Raw genomic sequence first — 27,425 nt, 5'->3', positions numbered from 1 at the left:
TGTACCTGTTTGTTTCCTTCAGTCCAATATATGCCTGTGCTATTTCTCCTCTGTCTTTCATCTTCTGTACATCCTCCAAGAGGATTGTAGCATCTGTCATTGTATGCTGGAAAAAGAACAATAATTTCCAGTAAATTTAAAAACATAACTACTCCTTGAATCCATATTTTCTTCATTGGAACACTAATCCTTGAGTAGCCACATTAATAAGTGTGGATACCTGAGCAAGAGTTTGGTCCATAATTTCTATGCCCATTTGGTTTATCTTTTAAAATAAATGCATAAAAAATGGTGAAATATTAGTCTGTCTCATAAGTGGGTACATATGTTAGTCTCCCTCCATTTGTTCATCACATAAACAGAACAAAATAAATTTCACAGAATGTTGAATTTGCATTTTATTCAAATTACCAAGAACAGCTGCTAATACTAAAACTGAAGCAGCATAGTTTTGCCAGCTTAATTCTATTAACATTTCTTAAACACAGCATTATATGGAGTCTTTCAAAGCTCAAAAATAAGAATTATTTCTCACTCATGAATTTAAATAATCTGTCAAAGCAGAAAAGAATTGACAAGGGCTTGAGATTTTCTAATTTAGATAGCATCATAGTACCATTTTGTTTCAGTTTTGGATATTTATTATGGCACTTTTGCTTTTTCTTCAGTAAAACTTGAAATACTTAATAGATGTTTACAGTCCCCTTGGCCAGCCTGATCTGAGTCATTGCCATGGAGTACTACAGGACTTTAATGAACATAAGAGATGGAATTCTGACATTTTAACTTTCAAAACAAGCAGATGCTGTTTTCATGAGAACAGTTTTGAAAAGTATTTAAAATAGCAGTTTTGTGGACAAATGATGGAGCCTAGATCTCTATGTCTAGTATGATTTGTGTTATCCAATATGAAAACAAATCATAAGTACAATATGTAAGCTCCTCAAAGAATTATTCCCAACATCTTTATGAGACCTTTGAGGTTTTTCTACTATTAATTTACTACAGACTAAAATTGTTGTATCTCACCTGCCAATCTATCAAACTTCAGCAGTCTGAACATCTATCATTTAGAGTCTGTTCAGCTTTTTATACTCTTACATGTACACAACTATATTTTCTAATTAAACATTCAGCATCTCCCATCCAGTATCTAGAGATGACAATGTGAACCCACAATGTTTGTTGCTTGCTGAGAACAGCAAATCTCTAAAGTAAGGTACTTCTTCATACCATAGACACTTAATTTGTTGTGAAATATAAGGGCTTTGCAAGTTAACAGAGGTCTAGAACCCAGATCACAGTGCTCACTGGATCACTGTCCTTAACCCTCAAACATACTCAGCAAGAAACAGGATGGAGCTGACTAGATGAATTCCTAAATCCCTCCTTTCATATTCAGGTTGTCATAAACCAACAGTTCAAAACTGTTAAATCTGCTTGTTTTGAATTAACCTGTGCAAAGCATGAAGATGGGGATGCAGAGGTCACAGAATTATGGGAAAAGTTTTTCAATAATATCAAGGTAAAATGCAAGAACACGTAGGCTACTTAAGAGGCAGAGAAATGACAGATCAATCTTGTTGAGGGTTATTTTAGCATTAAGAAGTTCTGGTTTGTAACTGTAGAAGAAAACGTGTACCTTATCCTCCTGGCAATCAAATCGGTAGGCAAGAAAGAAGAGAAACAAAACATTAAAAAAATCTGTCTGTGCTGCAGCTGTCCAACCTAAAAAGCAGAAGCTATCTGCAAATTGGCTGCTGGCCATCCCACAGGTCACCTTCCTATTTCCCTCATACTCACTGTAAAATCAACACTTGCATCCCACCACTGCTGAGAATGTTATTGAAAGATTTACTAAGTACTTCTTTACAATGTTCTAAATACTACATAAAAATGTGTTCTGATTTCTTTACAGTCAATCATTTCAAACAAGACTTACACATCTTCATGCACCACAGACTCCCAGTTTACTTAGGACAAATATAGACATAACTTTGCAGCAGCAAAGGAAAGATGACAGATCTGTTCATTTCTTGCTGCAGTTATGAAACACAAGATAGCTCAGTTCAGTGGAAATTACTAGTTCCTTTATTTACATGATACCTTTTCAGGTTGAATGATTCTTATTTGCAAAGCTATTACTTCCCTAACTATGTCATCAGAGCTTTTTAGAAGATGTGCATTTCAGTTGTTATAATCTACTCTTCTTTCTGTAAAAGTACACAGCACCTATCAAGCAATAATATGGATTTTACGTATCTTCAGAGGTCATCTTTACAAAATGTTACTGACTTGCAATCATGTAGATGTAAAAAACCAGTTCCTTTTACTCAACTATTAATTGAAAGGAATTCCTGAGAATTCCTTTATTTTCCAGCTCAAGCACACACTAGAGGAATGATACAGCTCCCAGTGAGGATTATTTATGCACTGTTAAATGAGTCTGGGGGGGATCAGACCCTTGGTATGATGAGTGCTGGTAGAGAAACCCCAGACTGGTTGATTAATACAAGCTCCTAATTCAGACTGCTGTGATTTTGTGCACTAATAATGGACCAATGGATTACACTTAGAAAGGATTTCAAACCTAGACTACTTTCTTCTGCCATGTCAAGCAGGCTGTTAATAAATAAAGCACGTTAATGATGCAGTGTAACTCTCTTATCCAGTGCACCTGCTGAGTGTGATTTACCTTGGGCTGAATTGCCTCTTTCTGGCTAACGAGCTGAGACCTCAGGATGAGAACTTCTTCCTTGCGTACTTCAAGCTCCTCACTGACCGAGGTCAGCTGCTCCAGGAGCACTCTGTATGCTGGGGCACCAGGAGCAGTCACCTCTGGAGCTCGTGTCTCTGTGAGGGCCTTCTGCAGCTCATTCAACTCGTTCTTCAGTTTCTTATTCTCAGATTCAAGTTCTTGACGCTGCAAGAAACAGGGACAATTCTGTCAGCCAGCAGCACTGCAATACGTCTGTAACCCACAGGTACAAAATTATGGATAAAAATGGTAAAAACTATGTGTAACTGCCAGAAATCCATCAATCTCCCCTGTATCCCTGGCCCCTTGACTATGGTCAATAGTGGCTGGGAGGATTTCACTAACAGGATTAACCTTCTGTCTGAAATGCAAAACCAGAGCACACACCCATCAATCAGGCAGATTTGATGACAAACAGAATTGCCAATCTTTTTTTCCTCTTATTCTCCCTTCAGCAAAACAAAGTTCACAACAAATAGTGGTCAGCAGACTAAGAAAGTTCTGCATCACTATTAGGAAATATTTTTAGTTTTAGTGGTCTAAGATAGGCAGTAATTTAAATAATGTTTTTGAAAAAAAGACCTACATTTATTACTGTATTTTTGCTCAAATTAACTTGCAAGCTGTACTGTGTTTTAACAGAGAACTCCTCCTAGCTTAGGGGATCTTTTTGTTTTGTATCCCCAGCCACACATTCTACACCTCAAAAAGAGAAGTCCTACAATGAAATGACTGCTAGGGAATATTTGTTCTGGTTTATCCAGCTACTATTTGGAAATAGGAGGGCTGACGTAATGTTCTATGCCAGCACATACAATTGGTAGCAAGAGTCCTACTAGAAAAAACCCAGAAACCTCTATTTTAGAATTACCTTGAGTGACTCATACTCCAACTCTGCACCTCTTATGGGAGGCCTTTCTTCCTCCTATGTATGAATACAAACAAGTGTGAAAACTAAAAATCCTTCACTGAAGTAGGAAAACAAAAGAGAACTCAAATTATTTTCCTTTAAAACTGTAAAACACCCCTTCTGGTACAGCTAACTGCTGTAGTTTGAATATCGGCATTGTCTCCTTTACTTCTGAGTTTATGACACATAATTAGTTAATATTAATAAAATCACATACTGCCACTGGCAATGAAACAGAGCAGGATGAACCCCAGCATGCTAAAGGAATTGACTGGTAGAAATGTAATAAGAAACAATTGCCAAAACTGGTTTTCATAATTTTCTAAGAACTTAAGGAGACCAAATCAGGAGAATTTACATCACAATCAGCTAACATTCTAAGCTCAGTGCTTTGGCTATGCCTCCTGTTTGAAACATTTCTTCTGCCTAAAATGAACAATTACCCATTCTCGCCGTCATTTAAGTAGCTTTCCTTATGGCTATTCCTTAATAAAAATAGCCTTTCAGCCTTTTCTATTTTTTAAGTGAAGTCCCAAGCACATTTTGTTCCTGTTGTCTTCTATCAGAGCATCTCAAGGACCCCGTAAAACAAAATAACCAGTCCCTAAACTAAGCACTGGTACAAAACTTGGCATTAAACACAGCAAGTGCTAGAGGAAGATAAAGATTTAGTGAAAGCCAGTCAGCATTCACAGAGCTATTGTTTCACAAGAAGGGACACTCTGGTGTCAGCATCTGATCAGCTGCAAGGAGTCCACCTTAGCTTTAGCACGGAGAGCCTGTTCTTCCTTTCTGTCCAGTTCATCCTGCAGGGACTGCTTCTCTTGCTCCAGTTCTGAAACCCGTTTCTGCAGCTTGAGGAACAGAGACATGTCCAGCGCTGCTTTTTTCTCACTAGGCTCCTGCTTTAGAAACAACAGAGGCAAGTCAAGAAGTATTCCCCTTCCACAGGACAAGGAAGCACAACAGTGAGTAAAGATGGGAAACAGATTGGGGAAAGGGAGGAACACAAACATGTTACTTGATTCTCAGCATTGACTATCTAAAATATTTCATCAGCTATCAAACACTATTTTAAAAAAGGATTTACTAGTAGAAAATGTTTCTAAGCCTAAAGCCTAGCAAAAGAAAGCACTAGGCACTACCTAGCAGAATGGAGGTCTATAACTAAGCATACCTTATAGTTTTACTTGTCTGAAGGGGGGGAATAGAAAAAAGAAAAAGTTTGTGGTTAGACTCACCTGGAAACAACTGTAAATAAGGGCTTTTTTGTTTGTTGGTTTAGTCTCGGGGTCTGTGGTGTCAAGATGACCCGAAGATTGCAAGTCTTTGTTTCCCAGCCTGTGCAGCCAAATAAGGAGTCTGAAATGCGTAGGATCAGCTTCTCAAGGTTGTTTATTTTTCCTTATCTGTAACATTATTTCTCTGATCTGCTGAGCTCTGTCTAACAGGTCGGCCATGGCATTCTGCATGCCGCCTCGGGCAGCATTTACATTTTATACTAAAAACTACGTGCACTATGTTTACAAAATGTGCCAATATCTATCATTTATGTTAGACAGTGTGTCTCTGCCTTAAACCAATAGAAAAGTGTCACCATCGCAGCAAGACATGGAGGGCAAGAAGAAGGAGAAGAAGGTCAGGACATGCCCAAATCCCTCCATCTTGTGCCCCCTCAACCCCATTCTAAAAACCCCAAAATTCTACTTTTTCACTCTGTGTTAATCAACTATCACATTACTCAAACCCTTGTGGCATATAATTCCTCATACAAAGTTGGCAGCTTTTTCCAAGGGCTAAAATTGATACCACAGGTGTTTTTGACTTCATGCCAGGGTCTGTGAGCCCCCTGCCAGGGTCTCGAGACAGCCAGGGCAGCCAGAGGGACGTCCTGGGCTACGACAGATTGGTTTTTAATGATTTCTATAGTAAGTTCTTCAGCTAAAGAAGAATGTCTCTGGTGATTTGAAGGTTAATTTAATGGGATGTGATACAAAAAACTGGTATCAGAAAATAAATTTTATGCCTTTTTCCTTTTATTGTGCTAATTATACAGCCTGTTCTGAACCTAATTCACTAGCTTCTTCACTATTTTCTGGGCAAGGACCAGTGTTTGCAATCTGAAGGTGCATTAGAAATTGTCCATCAGCCTTTTTGTACTTTATGTACTGAGAAGATCCAAGTATTTACTATGAACCATACTATAAAATTTTAAAGCCTATAAAAGGAACTAGAAAATTAATATTAATGACTACAGCAGACAAGCAAGCACAGCCATTTCCACTTCATCTCTTTTTACTGTTGAGGGGAAGAGTCATAAACCACACCAACAGCTCAGGCAAAAGGAAAGAGACTTTTGAATTTTCTGGCTCTTAATGTGGTTTTGTATAATTAATCTATATTGTTAGTTTAGAGTCAGAACTGGAGAATGCTGAGGGGTTAAACAAATACAGTGCTGCATTCATTCACACTCTTGTGTAAATTCATTTCTTCATTTATATTCTAAAACCCAAACCTGGCTCTGGAACAGCAATTCAGTAAGGCCACTAGCCAAAGGCTCATATGTGGCATCCCACCACATGTGTTGCACTGTCCTTCTCCTGATTACCATGAATGTGGAAGCATCATCCTGAAACCATTATGCAAGGTGAGAAACATAAGTGGGAAGGCAAATTATGAAAGAGTGAGCAGAGAGGCTGTGCCAGCCCCAATGAGTCAGGAGATTTGCATCCAGAGGAGAAAATAATTCTCTGCGGAGGCTTTCCAAAGCAGCCCTGACAGCCTGTCAAAAGCTGCTCTGGAGATCCCTAACCCAGGCAGAGGGCACACAGCGTGTGCTGTGCCTGGCTTACAGTCAAGGAGATGCACAGAGAAAACTTTAACTCTGGAAAGTGCCAAGCACAGCCAGACCTCCACCCTGAGGGCTCTGTGTTTGCAGTCCCACTGTGATGGGATGGGCTGAAAGGGGGAATTATCTTGGAAACTATTATCAATGGCTTGGAGTTGCACCACAAATTATTTATGGTTATTATTCATTAGCTGAATCCAGTCATTTTTCTGAACATTTTTTGAACATCTTTCTGGTCATTCTTTCAAACACTCTGGGATTTGTATTGCTGCATATGAAAAGGAAACTCCCATTCTTGGACTTTGATTCCTCTCAATGAAATAGAGAAGATCTGATTCAACATGAGTTTCTCCCTCCCAACAGGAAACTCATTCCATGTAGCTACTAAGAATGTAGCTTGCCATTTTAAATCATTGACTTTACAGTAGGCAGGCTCCTCAGGAGGTCTCACTGGTTTCTCTGAATTCCCTCTTTGGCCTGAATTAGTGATTGTGCTTACCAACACTGACAACCAAATATTTCACAGATGTAAATCAGCTGGATGACCAAGTATCTACTCTATGTTACTGCAATGCAAGAAAAATTCAAAGCACATTTTGACAGTCTTTTTACATAGGATCATAACTAACTAAGGAATAAGTGTTATCTAAAAGGAAATGGAGAAAGTTGAATTAAAGCATTAGATATCTCAGTATAAGGATATGGTGTTCAGAAGCACTTACAAAAAAAAAGAGAAAGAAATGAGTTCAACCATGTTTCAGTGAAAAGTTGTGGGGGATTTTTAACGTTACCTCCATCCTTAGTGGTAAGTCTTCTGCTTCTGTGATCTCAGAGCTGAAAGTATATTCAGATTCATTACTACTGTGAGTTGAGTCCGTTCTCTTGTGCCCAGGCTTGGGGATGCTCTGCAGTGCAAGTAGAACAAATCAGTACCAGTACATGGTTTTCCCGTGACTGTCTCGTCACAACCTTTAGTTTAGCTTGCAGTATTTGGTGTTACGTCATGGTTATCAAAATTAATAAGAAAATACTTTTTATTCTGGTCTCTCCAAAGACCTAAAAGCCTATGAGGTACAGTTAGCACTGAACTTCATGGAGACAAGTCAGATCTTACACCACCAAGCAGAACCAAGCAAGGATGCAGCACTTTGTGGGAAAGAAACACTCAGATTATAGGGAGCACAGGCAGCAACTTTTTAACTTCCTACACATTCTATTGAGGAATACTTTATATTCCTGCCACACAGAACATTCCTAGGACTACTTAAAATTTATCACTGGATGAAGATGCCACAAACAACCCCAGTAGATGTGAATAACTTGATGGCAAAATAAGGGTGACCAACACAAGTAATACCACCAGAAAAGTCACAGCAGAAATTTAGACTTCTTCACAGATGTTATTTTTTTTTTTAATCAATAACAAATTTTAAATGCATTTGTTTTGGCTGAACTAATCAAAATAAACAGGATTTAAAAGGCCAAATTCTCCTTTAAGTACAGGACACCAACACATAGAGCTGACAGCACTTACCAACTTATCCCACTAGACTCTGCCTAAACACAGTTGTAAAGAGGTTTTGATTTCTCAGCTGTGGAGCCACTTACCACCATCAGGTTCATTTCATCCTTGAGATCGTCGTAGCGCTCCTCCAGGCGGCTGAACTCGTTCAGCAGGTTCTGGTACCGTAACCGTTCATCGTTCAGGTCCAGCTCCAGCTGCTTCGTCTCCTCCACCAGCTTCTTTTCCATCGACTCTGCCACAGACAGCAGGGATCCAAAGTGAGAATTCCAGCCCTAGCCACCATGCAGTGCATGCATGCAGGAGGCACAGGCCTGTGCCTGCACCACGGGAACAGCCTGCCGTTTGAAGCTGGTGTTTGTGCTTCTCTAGGCAAACATTACATCAAAAATAAGAAGGGCCAAACCATTATTGTGGCAACCACAGAAGTGCTCACTCAGACAAGTTATTTATTCTGCTAATACCTTCTATAGGTGATTCCAGGAGGGAGGAAGAAGGGGCACTAGCCCGTTGCTGTGTTATGTAAAAGCAAAATGTGAGGTGCTTTACATCTCAAACATCCTGACCCTCCTCATCACAGCTCCCTTCATCACAGCCCTCGTATCTACAGTTAAGCTTACCTGGCTGCTGCTGCCTACACAGTCACACCAACCAGAAAAGTGGTAGTGGATAAACTGTATTAAATATCAGAGCTCTGTTTTAAAAATTGAAGTGCTTTGGAACAGTCACCCCCCTAAAAAGGGCCCCAAACCCTTAGGATTTCATGGAAATTCAAATGGTAAATAATTCTGATGTTTGCGAGTTCTTAAAAAGAAAGAAATGTGCACAAAAAGGAATGTAGAAAAAGGCAAATTAGCCCAATCTATGCAGTAGGGTGTTGCTTTAGTAGGTAACATGAAGCAGAGAACCTGAATGAAGAGAACAGAGCCAACCTGTTATTTCCTTTGCCTGGTCATGGATACGGCGGTTCAGCTCCTCCTTTTCCGTTTTCAGTAATGAGTTCTGCTCTTTCAGCTCTGATACCAGCTAGAGAGACAATAAAATATTTGACTCAGAATGCTGTTCATCTTTCATCAGTAGCTCTAACAACAATGGCACCTTTGTTGTACCAAAAGTTCAAATATTTAAACTGTTCTTCACAAAGTGGAACTGGCAAACTAAGCTGTATCTTCATTTCCAAATTCCATTTCTTAAATATGTACCACAGCAGATTCCCTGTATGTTCTGAACCCCATTTCTGATCAGATATTAAAAATTGCCCTGAAGCACTCCACAGTGCCATGTATTTTTCAGTAAAGTCCCAAAGATGTAAATGGCACATTAAAACAGAAATATTCATAAAATACTAACAATTTGATCGTTCTGTGGTAAATTCCATTGCATTGGGTAACACCAAAATTTAACATCTTGTCTCTGCCCTAAAGCAGTGTCACTTAACATGTGTTCAGGTTTGCCAGGTACTCATTTGTCTCTGATTATGGTTGCCATGCATTCAGCTTTGCTTTATCTATTAATATTTTTCCCTATGCTTATCTGATATTGAAACTTGTCCCTGCAGCATCACATAATGATGGATTGGCTCTTCCAATACTCAAACTTGCACCATTATCAGCAAGTACTCCTGACAGAAATCAGCCTGTTTGATATGTTTGTGGTTAGCAAAGAAAAGGGGTCAGCTGAAACCTGTTGAACTAGACTGTGCACATGTGTTGAATAGGCTGACTGTCTAATTAGCTAGGATATAGCAGCACCTTTGAATATTGAATGTGGGACAGATTTCTGCTATCTATGTGATTATTCTCTCTAGGTAGGTAAAATGAATGAATTCACTACCTCTGACAAAGTCAGAAAGCTCAAGGATTTGGCTTTGCAAATGCTTTCAATATCAAAATCTGCATAGATTGGATACATATATTTACATACAATATATGGATTTAGCATATTTCTCTACCACAGGTGTAGCCATTTAGGTACCAAGCCCATTTAGGATTATACAGCTATAAAAATATAGTAAAAATACCAGCCACACAAGTGAAACAATTAAGCCTGGGCAAAACCTGAGTGTCCACTAGGCCCCTGTAAATCCTCTCATGCATCTGAGACCCCATACATGCCTGCTCAGTTTCATGTTTGTATTTGTCTGCCCGTTCCTCAATGCTCTTCTTCTCCGACTGGGTCTGGTGCAGCTCCTTGCGGAGCTTGGCAATCTCCTCCTGCAGGCTGAGGACACGGTTGGTGGCGTTCTTGGCCTCCTCCTCACTCATCCGAAGCCTCTCCACGTCGCTCCGCAGCTTCTCCGTCTCTGTACTGTAGGTGATCTCCAGGTTGTTCATCTTCTCCAGCAGGGATTTGTACTCTTTGTTCTTTGCAAAACACAACACAGACAGAGCAGCTGTTAGAGAAGTTCTGGTTTAAGGGAGCCTTTTCCTTCCCTACAGAATATACCCAGACACGGGAGCACAGGAGCAACATCCCCATTTCAAAAAGGTTTTGGTCTGGTTTTGCAGAATTGCTTAACGAGGTGACAGAACAGTCCAGTCTCTAAGCCTGCACATCCTAAACTAAAATCAGACAGAGAGCCCACATAGATCAGACACGATCACCCCACCTTCCCCTAAAACAGAGCAACTGACGTGCTTCAAACGCAGTACTGGCGTTAAGCGAGTGGGTGTTTTTCTCAGTTCTGCTGAGAGGAACAAGTGGATGTTTGACTGCTCCACTTCTGCTGTGGCCTCCCCTTCTCTCCTACCACTGCTCTTCATCAGAAAAGAGAACCAAGCCTTACAATGAAAACTCAGCGCATTCTGTGAATGCCCACAGTGCTGAGAAAGGTAACCACGACTTGGACGCGTTTTTCCAGAGGCCAGGGAGCTTTCACCTGCTCATCGATTTTCCGCTGCAGCTGCATGATCTTGTTCTCCAAGCCGATGTGGAGCTTCTTGTAGCGCTCCACGGAGCGGGCCTCGATCTTCAGCTTCTTCAGCTCCCTCTTGGCCATCATGCGGCGGTAGCAGCACTGCAGGTACACCACGGCCCGCAGCGTGCGGCGGTAGCGCCGCCGCGCCAGCCAGCCCCGCACGTGCTTCTGGATAACCACAGACTTGTGCTCCCGCAGCATCTGCGGGGGAGAACACAGGGCAAGGGGGTCAGAGCTGCAAACCACACCTGCACAGGTAAATAAATACAAATAAATAAATAAAATAGCATTTATTTAAAGAGCCCTGTAATGATGTATGCAGAGACGCCTTCGCCTGCGAAGAGAAACTGCTGCGGAAGAGCAGCAAGAAATGGAATCAATTTAAATTAAAAATAAAAGAAGAGGAAAAGAAGACTGGAATGAGGACAACAACAAGGAGTAAAATGAAAAGGAACGAGAGAAAAACATGACAAAGAACTGGAGGCACATGGAAGCACCAGGCATTCCTTTATGTTGAGGTCAGAGCCCAGCTAATTGCAAAAGTATATAGTACCTGTTGGCAGGATTACAAATACAATTTTTTTTCTTTAACTGAATCTTTATCATGAAACACTTTAGAATCATTGACATATGCTGCATAGAGCTCATCAACACAAAGTTTAAAATTACCACATTTGATATGCAATGTAGTCAGTACTGCATTTCCCACAGGAAATTGTAGCCCTTGTTAAGAAGTCAGAAGCTTTTGGTTTGTTTGTATTATTTTGTTTTGGGGGTTTTTTGTTGCCTTTTTTGACACAACTTAGGCTTGTCAGCATGGAAAATTTTTCATCTGCTCTAATAAGAAATTTATAGTGTAGTAATTTAAATTTATTTTATGGCAGAAATTTCAACCATAGGTTTGAGGCATAAAAAAAATCCAGATTATTTTAAAAAAATCTATAATATAAACCAGTCATGTGTGTTAGCCAGAGAGTTCAGCTAAGAAGAGTCTACCACTTGTTTTTAGATCCTTCACCCACTAATTCAGAGATCCCCCAAATCTGGAACCCCTGAATTCAAGCAGATTACATGAGATATGCATGGAGAGCCTGCCCAGATCCACAAGACTTCCAGTACCCTGAGACCTTTGGAGTCCACTCAATAAAGCTTCTGCAAATAGAACAGTTTATTCTAAAGAAAAAAATCATTTAGGATTTCATGTTAATGCTCAGAATTGATAGTTTAAATATCATAGGCAGTTCACATTCTTACACTGTTTTACCACAAAGCTGGTAAGACAAACTAGTCAGGTAACAGTAATTTTATTTTCTTTTAGACTGCTTAGCAAATGAACTGCAATGTGTTAGAAGCACTACAGTTCCAGATCAATGAATTTAAAATTCACTGGCAAAGTGGCAAGACTATAATACATACAAACTTTCTCCCTTAGCATTTATTTCTGAATTAAAAATGAGACTGGAAATACCAGCACTCAGTTACTCAACACACCAAGGTAAGGGAGCAGCTCTCTGAAAAGCACAGCAAGGTCAAAAGCCAAAGTCCTTCTGACTGCATGCCATGCAGTTGGCATTCCTGCCTCCTGCCTTCTCCTTACACATTTTCCAGAACACTCCTTCATGTCCCCAGCAGGTGCCTGAACACTGGAATACAACTAGCTTTCAACCATTTTCACCTCAAGTTTGAAAGCAATAAGTCCTGTAAAATACCTCCATCGTGCGGGGATGGTCCTTATCTGCCAGTGAATCATCACATCCATGCAATCCACTGAGGAAACAAGCCACTCCAAAGTATAGTGAGAGGATCAGGAAAGTTACTCCATCTACCAGGTATGCCAGGAAAGCTTATGTCAAAGCTATGGAGGAGCTAGACTCCTTGTCCAGCTGAGATGCACATCACAACGTCTCAGGCAGGAGCTTTCCCCAGGATGTGTGAAACAGATGATTCAACCATGTTAAACTCCTTGTACTGCCCATGTGACTCAACTAGTGCCCTCTCTTCCTACAACAACAACAGGTCCCTTTCACAATCCCAGGAACAGCACGTGTGCCACACATCTCTGCACAGGGCTCAGCCCAGCTGTGCTGTCACAGGGCAACCTTCGCTTTCACTCGTCTGCAGTCATCGCCAGCTCCACAACAACCGTGTTTAGCTTCCCACGGCACACAGAGCTTGTGCTTCCCTCTCTGGCCACCATGTACCTCAGCCTGGGTAAAATCCCACCTGGGGAGGACAGGACAAACACAGCACACCGCAGGGGCACTTGTCAGACTGTCATGTTTTACTGCAGTGAACAATTCACAGCTCGAGGGGGATCCGCCTGACAGGCAGGTCTGACCACCCCTCCCAGGGACTCCTCCAGAAACCTGCCATCTCTATTAGGAGGGAATATAACAGGTTTATTAAACTGTGCTACAAGACAGATGGGCTGTGTATTACTCATGTGACTAACAAGGCATAGAAAAACAACTCCCATCTTCCAGAAGATTTTGGGCCACCTACTGCTGTACCCAGGTGTCATTTCATCACATCTGTCAGACCTGCTAAAAACATGTCTTGTTTAACATCACAAATATAGTTTGTAATAACAAGAACGCTAAGAATTCCAATAAAAAGGCTAGTGGATATCCACATAAAAGAACAGCAAATTCAAGCACAAGGGTCTTACTAGTAAAAAATTCTTACAAAGGTTTATTTTTCTTTTCAACTTTGTGGCTAGTTTATGTTAGAATACTACACATGTGACTGTATAGCAAGTCTAATACAAATGAAAAATATACAGAAACTTCAAATACAAAATATATTGTATATGTATATTATGTACCATATACATATGCATATGTAGATGGTACATAAGCATCAGATGGCTTTTGGCTGTATGTCCTTAACATTTACATGCCTGGGGAAACAAAACCCTTGGCTACTTTTTCAGTGAAATACAGGCTGACTTGTGAGCCTGGTTAAAACAATTCTTGTAGATAAAACTGTTATGAAACATATTAGCACTTTGCAGTTTGAATCATAATTCTGTTTCCAGACCTGTAACCACTGAGAACCAAATTCTAATTTCTCAATTGAATAATTTATTATCAAGCATATTCAGGAAAATAGCATCAATATCACTAGGACAGGGTTATATAAATTTAACCCTACATCAAAACCAACATAAAATAATAAAATAAAACAAAACAAAAACACTCCACCCATGGATAACTTTCAAAATCCACTTCTTGTGGGAATCTCTTTACTAACATAATTCCATGACCCATTTCAGATTCACTGAAAATAGGGATGGGACAGGACCAGTAGTGACTGCATCACATGTACACTGATGTAAGCAATAGTGATTTGTACTAACCGACACAGATTAAAGCAAGGCCATTTTCAGTATTTATTTTAAGTACCTTGACATTCTATATAACAGGTGAAAAAGTCAGAAATGCTGTAAATCTGTTGGATTCTCCACTGGCAGCACTGAAAGTCTAAGTACATTTGTATTAGATGACAATGAGAATATGTCTAAAATGACAAGTTGATGGTAGTATTAGGTATTTCTAATTTCCAGGTGTCCCTAAATCCATGCTCTGGTATTTTGGCTGTGCATTACACCTAACAGCATGCACACAAAACATTTCAGATTCCCAAGACGACACCACAGAGAAGCTTTGTCCTGAAAGTGTGTGGAAATAGAGGTAAAGTGAAAAAGTACCTCATGATTTCTTACCATTTGGTACTTGTTTCTGACCATGTAACCTCTCAGGAGAGCCTGAAGAGCAATAGTAGCATCTCGCATGCACTGGTACCTCTTGCGGACCACGTACATGCGCTGGAACTTCTGAATGGTGATGGCAGCTCGTGTTCTGCGCAGGAACTTGGCATAGCTGAGGAAAAGATCACAAACAGTACCTGTAATTATGTGATTGAATGCTTGGGGGTTTTTTAATAGCCTGTGTCTTTAGTTTTTTCTTAGTGTTGTCAGTGACACAGTATATTTACTTGCTATTCTGCTGTGTGGCTGTACAACAGAATGACAAATTAACAGAAACCTTGCAAAGCTTTACAGGGAAATGTTTTCACTTTCCCTAAGAACTGTGCCATACAACTGACAAGGTAAACTCAGCTTAATTTCTCATCGCGCCTTCTCCAACTTTAAAGCTGTTTCCACTATGTCATTTTCCAGATCTACTCTTCTAACCTCCACTAGTAGAAAATGTTTGCTTGGTCTTGGCTATTGCAGTAAGACAATTGCAAAGTGACTTGACATATGCCTCTCTCTGAAGGCTGGTTATTACATCACCACCTTGTCTTTGAACAATATAATATCTGTGTTCCTGCCCTTCTCTCTGGCCCCATGGGCATCCCTCCGAAGTAAATCCAAACACATCACTGACTGATTAATGTCCCTTTACAGCTGCACCCTTGATGAGGAATGGCTTCTCCAGCAGGACCAGGGCACATGGTAACTGGGCAATAAGGACTCAGACAGTCCTGCTTTACCTCACCTGCAACCTATCTCCTTAGTACTACTTGTTTTCTGCATCATAGAGCCAGGGTGCTACTGTCCTCTCAGAAAGGTCAAAACCAGTCAGGACAGACACACTCATTATATTCAATTTCCTTCATTCCTGGAAGATCATTTCCTCTCAGGCAGTATAGGAAGGCGAGAACAAATGTATCACATTTAAATGCCCTGCTTGTAGGGCTCTGGACTGAGGCTTACCATCGTGCCTGGTAGCCTCTGACATGTCTCTGGATGGTGATGGCAGCCTTCCTCATACGCATGTACTTCTTCCTCATCAGCCAGCCCCGGATCGTCTTTTGGATGCGGATACAGGCAGCTCTCAACTTATCTGCCCTTATTTTTTCCAGGTAGGCTACTTGACCAGCCCGGAAAAATATTTTTGTCTTACCAAACTGGTACTTATCCTTGTCCTATTTTTCAAAGGTAAAAAGAGGATAAGTTAAAGCATTAAGTGTTAGTGAATTAAAAAAGGCATGAAGGGCTAAATGAAAGTACAGTTAATAAAGAGGCAAAATTATCTGTGTAATATTTTGGGTAATCTGAGACTTAAGTAGTGGAGAAGGGTATTTTGTCTGTATAATTCTGTTAAAAAAATTAATATAATAAGGCTGCAAGCATGGCCCAAAGGGGCAATGCGAGATTTTTGCTTAGATGACAATGTCATAAAGATAACAACATGGAAGGCTACAGGAGGTGACAAAGGGGCCCAGAGGATGAAAGCAATACAGGCAGTGCACATGTACAATTTTCTGCTTAAATTGTAGCTGACCCCTCTGAATGGTCCATCCTCAACCACATTACACAGTGCAAACAAAGCAGCTGGGGCTTCAGACATGTACAAATCACTTATTGTATCAGGACTAGGGCAGAATAAAGCATGCTGCTGCTGCTCAAACACATCTGAAATTTCAGAATTGAACCAGAAAGAGAATAATATTTTATGTCTACAGGCTGCAGTACTCCTTTGAGAGAAAAACTGAGAATATACAAAGGCACACTGAAAAAAAAATAATTTTGTTGGCTGTTTGATTCTAAGTTGAAAGGAACAGCAGTCAAAGAGCTACAGGATACATTTGTGGTTTAGTATTTTGTAGAAGTACTAAAATAATGTGGCTGTGAGGGCGTCAGCAACACTGTCTTTATGCCTGCAGATTCCAAATGCTCTCAGCACTAAGTCCAGTACCTGAATCAGCTTCTCCAGGACATTTTTACAGGTCTGCTTACGGTCACCAAGGACATCTCTCTGCTTCATCAGAACCCGGTAACGGCTGAAGAACTCTTGGTATGTCCACCTGTCCCAAAAGCAGAGTGTGAGTGCCAACAGTGAACATTACCTCACAAGAACTGCAGCTGGGGCAATCCAAGGCAGCAAACACACCTGGAGGGGAAGCCAGCAGCACTGATCCGGATGGTCTCCAGGACACCGCAAGCCCTCAGCTGCTGCACTGCCCGCTTCTCATCAAACCTAGGCAGGAACAAAAGCTGGCTGTGGGATGTGGGACTAGGCTTGCATTATCTGGGGCTCCTGGCTGTGTGCACACCCAGGAGAGAAGTGGCACAGTGGGGAGCAGGGTGGGTGTGACGGGTGGTTGGTAAGGTGCTCCTGAAACTCCAGGTTAACAGAGGACAGCCTGGCTGAGCCCATTGGCACTTCCTGCTGGCCAGCACAAGAGCTACAGGAGCCTTTGTGTGCCTGGGCTTTGAGAAAAACTCTAACCAAGTTCATATATGGAAAAAAAAAAAAAGAAAAAGGCTTTGGAATCTGAAAAAGTAAATTCCAGCAAATGTCAAAGGAGCTCAAGGAGTGCAAAACCCAGTTACATTTAAAATTGCTAGCAATTAAAACATTGGAACTTTTTTCTCAAGTAACACCATAAACAAAAAAATGGCATCAGGAAGTATTTCTCCCTCTATTCATCCCCAAACTTTTCTTGCTGTAATACACATACACACACACAGTGAATCCATAACCAGAGAAAGGAGACACAGAACTTCATCCTGAGTGAGCAAGGTTCAGCAGAGCCTTGATCCTCAGTGGCTTTGGGCAATCCCCTCCCAAGACAGGCTACTCAAACCACACACGAACTGGCATCTTACGTGAATGGAAACTTGAAGTCATTTGGCTTAATACAGCGTACGTAGTGTGGAGTTGTAGCATTCAGGGTTTCCATCAGCAGATGAAGAGAATTTCGAAACTTTTTGAAAAAAAGAATTAGAAAAAAATTCAGGGAATAGCCTCAACAAGCTCAGTCATCTTTGAGATAACCTCAGAAAACATATGTGATTTGCATACTTTAAATTTAATTATGGCAAAGATATGCGGATATTTTATGTTTGGCCACTGATAACTAGAACCAAATTTTCTGGGGATTGAACCCCACTTTGGATTTGAATCAAAGTGACACATGATCCAAAAATCCCAGTTTAAAATTTTCAAAACTTCTCAGCATCCATATTAAGTTTGTTTTGAAAAGCATCGCTTTGGAGTTTAGCACCATAATGAAAAATGGGCTGCCTCAAACTGTTCCCCACATTGCATCAGTTATTAGGGACTATTTGCACCAAGCTGTAAATAAGCTGCACCTCTCTCAAAACCACAAGGGTTCCCATGAGCCACCAGCACACCTTGAGACCCGTGAGACAGGAGGTTAAGGGAGACATTATGTAATAGAGCTGCATCTTCCAACTCACCTGATGTCCCACAGTTTTCTTATGCTCCTTGCTGGCTTGCCCTGGCCTGGCCTTGGCAGGTTTGACAGGCATTCGAGACAGAGGCACACGCCCTGAAGGGGTTGCTGATGTGGGACTGAGAACCTTCTCCTCATCCTGGAATAACTCTGGCAGCAGCTTAAACTGGTGTAACAGCATAAAAAAATACACAGAGGGTAAGAATCCAGCAAGCAATTGCACCCATTTGTGCTTAAGGTTAAATTCCAGGCTCAGCTTTTGTAAGAACTGCATTTTTGTTGAACTTCACAGGGGACAAACGCAAAAAGCACACAAGCTAAGTGGTATAATGAGTGGGCCATGATTTAATACCAAGACTTTTGTGGGTTTGATCAGTGAGTCTCCTAATCAAGATAAAATTCTGGGTTGCTTTTCCATATAGCCAACAATAGCCATGTGAAACTGTTAGATACCAACAGCAGTTTCATAAGTACCAATTGCAATTATAAACAGCTGCTTTGATGTAAGAAGGAAACGACAGGGTCCTCTCATGTTCCAATGGTGCATCAGTCTCCTTTGTGGTTGAGAGGTATCTGGGACACTGAATAAAGCAGCAGGCAGCAAAGATGATTCCTGCTTTATCACTCCAAATTGAAATAATCAGCTTAAAAGAGGAACCATCAACTGAAAAAAAAACCCACTAGCCAAATTTATCTGAGATCTACTCCCCTGCCAGTGGGAGTGTAAGAAAAATATCCTTCCAAATACCACACAGGACTTCTGCTTCCCTTTCTCTAATGGCTACAAAATATACTGATATATAACAGCTGCTTTGAAGTAAGTTATAAGTAAAAATAACACCACCAGGTCTTTCTACTGACAACTACAGCTCTTCAGAATCATTATAAGAGTAAGAGAATCTGAACCTCTCTACCTGCCCATGAATAATTTTATATCTAGCATCTGTGCATTTTCCCCAAGAGAGAGGAACATTCATTTTTCAGTGCTAGAAAGTGCTTGGGCCAAGTATAACCTAAAAAATTGATTCGTTCTTATAAAACCTGGTGAGCAAACACAATAACCAATGGAACACAGTGCACAACAAAATGGTACCTGTGCCCTGTGGTTGTGTCAGACAGGCTGGAAAAGGGCATCAAATATTCCCCAGTAGCACCCAGCACAGCAGTCCAGCACAACAGAATGCCTAAGGATGCTACAAAGGTACCCTAAATTCCTGAACTCAAAAAGGAGTATCACAACTTGGATTTATCTCACCTGAGCTGGTGGAAGAAGGACATTTCCTGAGGGTGATTTACTCTTCTCCTGCACTGACTCAACACAGAGCTGAGGATGTTTGGGGTACCACCTCCTTGTCAGCTGCCTATGACACAGTGAGTTAGTGTGCACAGGCAGCTGAGCTACAGAGCCAGGTGTTTTCAGCCTGCACAGAAACTTATTTGAATATAATATGATTTTGTGAAGCTCCTGATGCTCCCACACACCAGAGGTGCAGGTAGGAACAGGGTCCCCATTGTCTCCACTGCAGATGGAGGAGTTCTTCTAAGCTGTCCATATCTAAGTCTCATTCTCTTTCTCCAGCCCTGGGAAAATCTGCCTGTAAAAAGGGGCAAATGTGTATCAAAGGCACTATTTTCATAGACACTGCCCAGTTACTCCAAGCAGAGGAAAGGAACAATGTCTGGCCTCTCCAGTACAGGTCAGCAATAGCGGAGCAGTGCTGCAATGATCCAAACTGTGGGACTACTCCTGCTTGGTTTTGGGTTTTAGTAACTCATCAATTTTCTTTGTTTCACAGAACCCAAAGTGTTCAAAGAGAGGGAAAACACTGATCAAAGGGTAGATAATTCATGTGATAGAAAACAAGCAAGGAAACATTTCTTCCCTGTATTTTTTCAGACAACACGCATGCTGCTAACAATCTTACAGATAATTTCTTTCAATACAGAGCTGCAACAGAAAATTTTAACACCCATGCCAGCAGCAAGCATAAAAGCCCAGGGTTGTTGTATTGCTTTCATGATACATGCATGGAAACTGAACTGAACTGAAGCTCACAGAGGTTCTGTGAGTGGATTTACAGAGAAGGCCAAAATAAATAGCTGAACTCTACAGTCCCTGGACTGTTGAGTGTGACAAGAGCCAAGTGTGTCATGCACTTTGTAGAGCAAAGAAGCATCCAAGCTGTATGTGAGAGTGGGCATGGGCAGGATGACAGATGATGCATTCAATGTAGAATTACCTTCTGTTGGATGTGCACAGCAAACCCAGAAAACATCACCATCAACAAAATAAAATAAACATCAGAAATGCAGTTCTCCTACAATTACTAACAAAGAGGCACTGATGAAAAACAAAACATTGTTTAAACTGGTTTTGGCAAAATTTACCATGGGGTAAAACCATGCTGTTTTTTAGTGTTTAGACTGAAGTGCCTGAACTGCCTGAAGCTACACTGAGCCAGTCCAAGCTGCTGTCAGGCTCTTAGAGCAGCTCTGTCCCCTCTGTCTGTCCCTCAGCCACTGGCTGACATCCCATGGAGCACCCTGTCCCTCTGTCCTGCACAGAGTAGCTGGCTGGCCTCTGCCAGCTCCCCAAAGATGCCACCTGCCTCCCTCTCCACCCCCAGAAACTGGCTTCACTTAAACCACTTCAATACTTCTCCCAATGGAAAGTTTGCTGAGGTGTTTCACTATACCACGTTTTAATCGTTTAGCTTCATATTATCTGCTCAGAATAGAAATAGAAGAGAAAAACCTTGGTTTTCCTGATAGAATAGCATAATTTTAAATAGCCTGTCCTTGATACTCAGCTTCCTGGGCCATTAGAGCTAGCAAAAATCCCAACAGCCACCACTGTGCAATGCCAAGTTAATTGCCTTCACATTTCTGAGAGCACAACCAACATTTCTGCCATTACCAAACGCAGATGATGCCACTGAAGGCCTGTTCTATAATATTCCTTCATGCAGTGTTTTTCAATTCAGAAGTTATCTTTCTTTCAGAGATATCAGGGAGACAAGACTGCAAGTTCTGGTTTGTGTCCTTACAGTCTATATATTTTATTCCTCTCTCATTTTGAACTTGTCTCTCCATCAGAAATTTTCTGCTCATGTCATAAACAATGAGCTTCTGTTTTCAGGTTGTAAAATTAAGGGCTTATCTGTTAAGCTTTCTTATGCCACTACAGTATATCAGAAGTCATTGAAACCTCTACAGAAAACATAGCTACGTTTTGTGAAAAAGAAACCCCCCTCCCCAAATCCCCTTTCTCCCACTCAAAAATCCAAACTCAACAAAAGAACCCCCAAAACAGCAACAACAACGACCCACAAACAGTCAAATTAGTGGCTAAACAGACTGATCTTACATGGAAATAAGTTAGGATAGAGGACTTTCTAAATTCATGCAGACAACCAAGTAAAACACAAACTATGTTCAATTTCAGTTGATCTGACACTAAGGGAGGAAGATTTCCTAGGGTTGTAAGAAGTTTTCTGTGATCCTTAATTCAAAGACTCTTAACTGCAAAAGAAGAAAAAAAAAATCCTTATACTAACCTTACTTGATTTTAGGACCCTAATTTGTTCTTCATAAACTGTGTCTTTATTCTTTTCCAAAAAGCCTTCACATTGGTATTCCACCTGAAAGCCATCATTTTACAAGAAAAAATATTAGAAGTAATAAATAATAATAATTTTCATAGAATTCAGCAGCTATAACATTCACATTTAAAACATAATTCTTTTATATACTGAAAATATCAGCCCCCAAGTGCATCTTTGTTAAATATAGATTTTCCTCGAAGAGTGCTTTCTAGTAAAACGTAGACCATTAAAACAGAGAGAGGAATATAGCTATTGCATTACACCAGACATATTTCACTGCTGAGAGATGCTGTGGCAAGGCAGCATGACTGAATGGCTCCTGTAAGGGTGAAGAATCAAAGTGTGTGCTGAGCATCTCCTTCACTGAACTCATCAGGGCTGCAGAGCTGTCTGAAACCCAGATGCAACTGGGAACAAACTATCTCTCATCTCATTAGCTGAGAGGCACTAAGTACATCTGCCTGCAGATTACTGTGGAAATGGCTCATTTGTGCTCCAAAGGACTAATTCTACCAGACAAAATAAAATGTCTGAATGTTGTGACAATATATAACAAGTCTCTGTCACAGGGCTACAGCATTTCCTGGTCCAAAGAACAGCCAGTGTCAGATAAAAACCTACCAATTATTTCACTGTCCTAATTCAAGGCTGAAAGAAAACCAAAACTATTGTCAAAAGTCCATTTATCAGTGCTTGCACAATGACACCATACCCTGAGCTGCAAAACATTTCAAGGAATTCCTAGAGGGAAGAGGACAGGGGATGTCCCCAGGGTTTCTGGAAGCTGGAAGCCCACTCTGAGCACCACCTGGGCCACCATCCATGTTCTTCCTGCAGGAGGCCATGCCAGGAGAGGGCAGCAGCATCCCTGCCTTGTCCAGGAGGATAATGTCAGCACAGATCCCTGACCTGCCAGCTGTGGCTTTATTTTTCCTCCAAGATGTCTGTGTACATTCTCATAAGCACACAAAACATAAAAACGCTTAGCACAGACAGCAGAGCAGAGCTTAGAGCTTTGCTAGTACCTGCTTGGAGCTCCTTTTTGCTTTCCTTGGCCCTTGCTGCTCACAGACTAGACATAGGAAAGTCTTGCTTTCAATACCAAAGTTTAGCCTAATGAACAGATTATGAAATATTAAATAATTCCTTCTTGTTCTCTCATCCACAAAATAGAACAGAACTCATGAACCAAAACAGTTACAGAGATGTTCTTGGTGCTTTCATTAAGGTAACATTAGATGCAGAAAGAACAGGATCCTTCTTCTACACATAAATTCAAGAGCCTGGGAGAAACCTAGTGGAGGCAGATAAAGGCCTCCAACTCCCCATGTCAGCATGGTAAGAATTTGAACGCTTCTTGAAACCTTTTTTGACAAAGCTGATAATATTCTCAGGTAGCTTTTCCATATAACAGGACAACTGTATTAAATGGGATGATTATTTTTTTTATATTAATCTGAGGTGTGGCTCAGTTTGATGAGCACTGGGAGCTGAGCATGACACGCACTGCACTGAGACACCCCTCAGCTTCCCAGAAATAGCTGTTCCCTGCACAGCTGAGGCGAGGGTGGGAGCAGCACACACTGCTCCAGCAATAGAAAAGCCTGTGTTAGCCTCTCTCCTCTTTGCACATCGAGATGGCAGCAAAAACAGCACTAATTCATTGCTGCTCTTCAGCTAAAAGGAGTTGGGTACAGGATTTCCGTTTTTGTGCAATTCTGTTGCATAACTGGAATTGATAGAGTAATGCTGAGAGCTGCTGAGCTGTGTCCCTGGCTCTGCACAGCTGCCAGTTCACCTTCTCCTCCTGATCAGTGTTGAGGCAGCAAGAGCCAAGTAGAGCCAGGGATGTCACTGCCCAGTCTCTGCCTGCAGCAGCCCCAGATGCCCTCCCACACACCAGCAGAAGGCAGGACTGCAGGGAAAGGCCTTACCTTGTCAGCAAAGTGCTTGATGATAAAGGCCTTATTTGACATCCGTGGTTTTTCAAAGAGAGCACACTTATTCAAATGAGTATTGTACAGTTTTTGAGCCCAGGAGTCATCTGAGCCTTTTGGCATCTATGGAAAAGAATACAGAATACACTTAAAATGTCTTGAGAACTTTTCAGTAGCAAAAGCATCTAAGAAGATGGGGGAAACTGGATGATTTGCTTTCACATTCCAGCTCCTCAGATTCCCAGCAGTGCCAGAAGCAAGGACACAGTAACCAGCTGTGTGCTTGCCAGTTCCACAGTACTGGGCACCAGCAGCAGGTGCAGCTGGGACACACCTGACACCAACAACACCTCCAGTGCCACACACCTGAAGGCAGGAATCCCAAGGGCACATTGCCAGACTGAGCAAACTCATCCACCCCCATTAGAGTTTCCTGTGATGCTTTGTGATAAGTAAGAGCCCCAAGGTGGGTTTCCACTGAGGCAGACACACTCTGAGCCATACCCCATACATGGCTTGGCATAAAATGAACCAAGATAAAAGACAAGAGGCAATCTGGGGAAATCTGACAGGACCAAGGACTGCACTCACTTATCCTCAGGGAAGAGAAAACTGTCCAAGTCCAAACAAAGTTGATCAGAGACCCAGGAACAGCTACAGATACATGATGGATGGGAAGAGGTGGGGGGGTTCATTACTGAAACCATTTTTTCTCCTTCTGTAATTGCCAATTCTGTTTGTATACTTTCCAAATTCTTGCACCAGCAGTGTCAAAATGACAAGTGTCTGCAGATGACTTTTCCCTGTGAGGCCCAGGAGCAGGACAGCTGATGACCTCTCCCTCTATGAAAGCCCTTGAACACACACCTTGCACTCCTCATCCAACAGATCCAGAACTCCCATTTTGGCCTCTATGAGGTTGATGCAAGGCTGATTGTCATAGAAATCAATCAAGGTCCACGGTATTTGTTCCTTCATATATTCTTCTTGTTCCAGCTTAAAGACATGCTGCAGGGCAAAAGGAAAACAGTTTTCTGTGAAATGAAATGCAGAATAAATATATTGAAGTTTCAACTGGATTAATCTTGTCCCATTAATCCAGGCTGTCAAGTGACACACTAGTTCTACTTAATAAACTCTTTAACAACTGTATGAAAAATAAATGAACCTTTTTTTCCTGGCCTAAAAACAACAGTCCAAATTAAAGCATTCCATATTCTCTGCAAATATCCTTCCTATCTTTTTAGTATATTATCCCTCATTACTATAAGCTCTTTTCTCTTACAAAAAACCAATACAAAACCCAGAAAACCTTCACAGTGCCGGAACCTATAAAGCAACCTATAAAGTGGGATGTGCCATGCTTTTATGATTTGGAAATTACAAATACTACTCTATTTCAAGCAAAGCTCCACTATAAATACTTTTGTATTTCCTTGTAAAAGAACAGAGCTCTATTTCCTCTTAAATGGCTGCTGATTTTTTTTCTAACATGACACATTGCATTAAAATTTACTCTTCAGCAAAAGCTGAAGGAGCATCAGCACTAGAAATCCTTTAATGAAAATTCTGTGACAGATTTATCTGGTACAAAGATCAGTAACCGTGCAGTTGTATATTTATTCCAAAATATTACCACAAACAACCTGCAAAGCTTTAATGAAATGTGTGTTAAGAGATTAATTAAAACTTCAGAAAAAACAGAATAAGATATTAAACAGGCAAACTGTGGTCTTAATAGAAGAAGCACTTTGAAAAACCAGAAAGACTGCTGACTCCAGTTATTTTTGATGATGTTTCATCCTCCACGGACATTCTTCTGCACACTTAATGCTGCTGTGGCAAATGGATGTGTGCGGGGAGTGCCCCAAGCAGCACAAGGAGGGTCCGGGGGTGCCACATCACCTAAATTGGGGTGCCCAAGCTCAGTGCACAGCCCACAGATATCTCAGAGTTCCCCAGCACACACCTGCCAGGCAGAAAACTACCCTACAAAGCTGTTTATCCCTTTATTTCATCAGCTTAACACCATCCTCCCCAGCACTGCGCTCCAGAACCGCGCCCGTGGGAGCCATTCCCATCCTGCACCTGGCAGCAAAGCCCTGGCAGCATTCTGCTGGCAAGTCATATCCAACCCAAGGTCTGAAAGGAAACAGAAACCCGTTTTTTCACTCTGAAGGTGGTGAAAAATGCCTTCAGACACGATTTTCCCTGTGGGTGGTGGGCACCAGGCAGGGCGGGGTGGTCAGGCAGTTCCCAAGAGGCCTCTGCTCAGCCAGGCTCAGGCTGCTCCAGGCAGCACATGAATGTTTGCTGGCTGCCACCAGCCACAAGGCTTTAATTCAAAGCAACCTCCACCCTGTGTGTCTGATGGCAGCCCAATAGGTCCGTGTTCACCACGACCACCAGGTTTGGTAGCTTGGCAGGACACCAACAGAACAGCTCTGTCACCCTCTCCTTCATGGGGCAGGTGCTTACAGCAATGGCACGAGAGGGAAGGGAACAGGGGCACGGTTATCTTCACTGAGGAAGAGAACCATTACAGCTCTTACAGCAACTACATCTTGCTGCAAGCTGAGAAACTCCAAGACCCTGTGCCTAGCAGTTACGACATCCCACTCAGAGCTGAAGCCAGCCATGGCACTACCCACACGGAAAGGGCATGCCAGGGCTGGAAAGCCCAGCCTCTGCTCCAGCACCCTGCTTACTCCCTGACACACTGGGATGAAGCAGGGCACAGGGGATCCACCCTGCAAGCACACACTGCCACAGAGGTGGGATCACAACGAGAGCTCAGAGCTACCCCGGCGCTGCGGCACAGCCTAGCAACAGACCTGGCAGAAATAACTCGCCTCATCATTATGCAGGTAAGAGATGTAATTGCAAACGTCACCAAGGCTGAGGAGAGAATCGTGATCTCTCCGGAGGAGGGGGAAGAGCCGCCTTCTGCCACACGTCATTCATCACCTCCAGCACGCAGCCAAAGAGCCTCAAAAAATAACAGCGGGGAGGAAGCGCGGGCGGCGGAGCCTCAGCAGCGAAGCCGCGCTCTCCTCTCCCAGCCAGCGGCTCTCGGAGCTTGTGGACACACCACTGACTCCAACTTCAGCACACACTGCCCCACTGACAGGCAGGCTCAGGCTCTTAATTGCCAAGCACTGCTTCTGCCTTTATAATTGTTACTGTGATCGGAATTTCAAATAGTCCCAGAGCAGCAGTTAGTCATAAAATCTATTTCTAGGAGATAGTCAATCTTTCCCCATCCCTCAAAGCCCACGGCCAGGACAGCTGCTTAATAGACTGAAGGAATTCATCCTAAACACTGGGGACCCAATTAGCAGAATGGACTTCGATGAGGGGAAAGGGAAGAGGAAATGCCAGTCACTTCCCACTTACCATATTGAACTGCTGCTGCAGTTTTTCATTGGCATAGTTGATACAGAACTGTTCAAAGCTGTTGATTTCGAATGTTTCAAATCTAAAATATACATATATTCAAAATTACTAGTGTACAATAAAAAGATAAAATTACCCCAAAATTTTAAATTCCCTTCCTCCAGTTAAATTCCTTGAATTATTTCAGTCACAAATAAAATGGCTCAAGCAAGAAAACACACAAGGAAATGGTGAATTGCATTACATAGGCAGTTTAGTGATGCTGCTCTCTAAGCAGGGATGAGGAACTCAGGGAAAGGATTGATGTTCCTGGAGAACACACT

At 41.8% G+C, this 27,425-nt stretch overlaps 1 protein-coding gene across 8 annotated transcripts in view; it reads right to left on the bottom strand.

Moving 5' to 3' along the window:
• The window catches only part of MYO5A (myosin VA), a 99,534-nt gene that overhangs the window by 17,766 nt on the left and 54,343 nt on the right, over positions 1-27,425 (bottom strand). For 6 of the 8 annotated variants that reach the window (XM_085588732.1, XM_085588731.1, XM_085588734.1 and 3 more), the window contains 19 exons: positions 27,103-27,184; positions 24,574-24,714; positions 23,704-23,829; positions 21,722-21,805; positions 18,169-18,330; positions 17,575-17,672; positions 16,856-16,942; positions 16,661-16,769; positions 15,676-15,887; positions 14,680-14,836; positions 10,917-11,156; positions 10,153-10,401; positions 8,971-9,064; positions 8,125-8,273; positions 7,308-7,421; positions 4,427-4,573; positions 3,630-3,683; positions 2,696-2,923; positions 6-106 (listed from right to left, as the gene is read on the bottom strand). In XM_085588732.1, coding sequence (XP_085444858.1) covers positions 6-106; positions 2,696-2,923; positions 3,630-3,683; positions 4,427-4,573; positions 7,308-7,421; positions 8,125-8,273; positions 8,971-9,064; positions 10,153-10,401; positions 10,917-11,156; positions 14,680-14,836; positions 15,676-15,887; positions 16,661-16,769; positions 16,856-16,942; positions 17,575-17,672; positions 18,169-18,330; positions 21,722-21,805; positions 23,704-23,829; positions 24,574-24,714; positions 27,103-27,184 — 2,634 coding nt within the window. The remainder of the gene's footprint in view (positions 1-5; positions 107-2,695; positions 2,924-3,629; positions 3,684-4,426; positions 4,574-7,307; positions 7,422-8,124; positions 8,274-8,970; positions 9,065-10,152; positions 10,402-10,916; positions 11,157-14,679; positions 14,837-15,675; positions 15,888-16,660; positions 16,770-16,855; positions 16,943-17,574; positions 17,673-18,168; positions 18,331-21,721; positions 21,806-23,703; positions 23,830-24,573; positions 24,715-27,102; positions 27,185-27,425) is intronic. The other 2 variants (XM_085588733.1, XM_085588735.1) reach the window with 1 other exon arrangement.

This window comes from Lonchura striata, chromosome 10 (assembly GCF_050655825.1).
Source record: "Lonchura striata isolate lonStrDom1 chromosome 10, ASM5065582v1, whole genome shotgun sequence".
NCBI classification, from domain to species: domain Eukaryota; kingdom Metazoa; phylum Chordata; class Aves; order Passeriformes; family Estrildidae; genus Lonchura; species Lonchura striata.
This window is presented reverse-complemented; position numbering and strand designations above follow the sequence as displayed.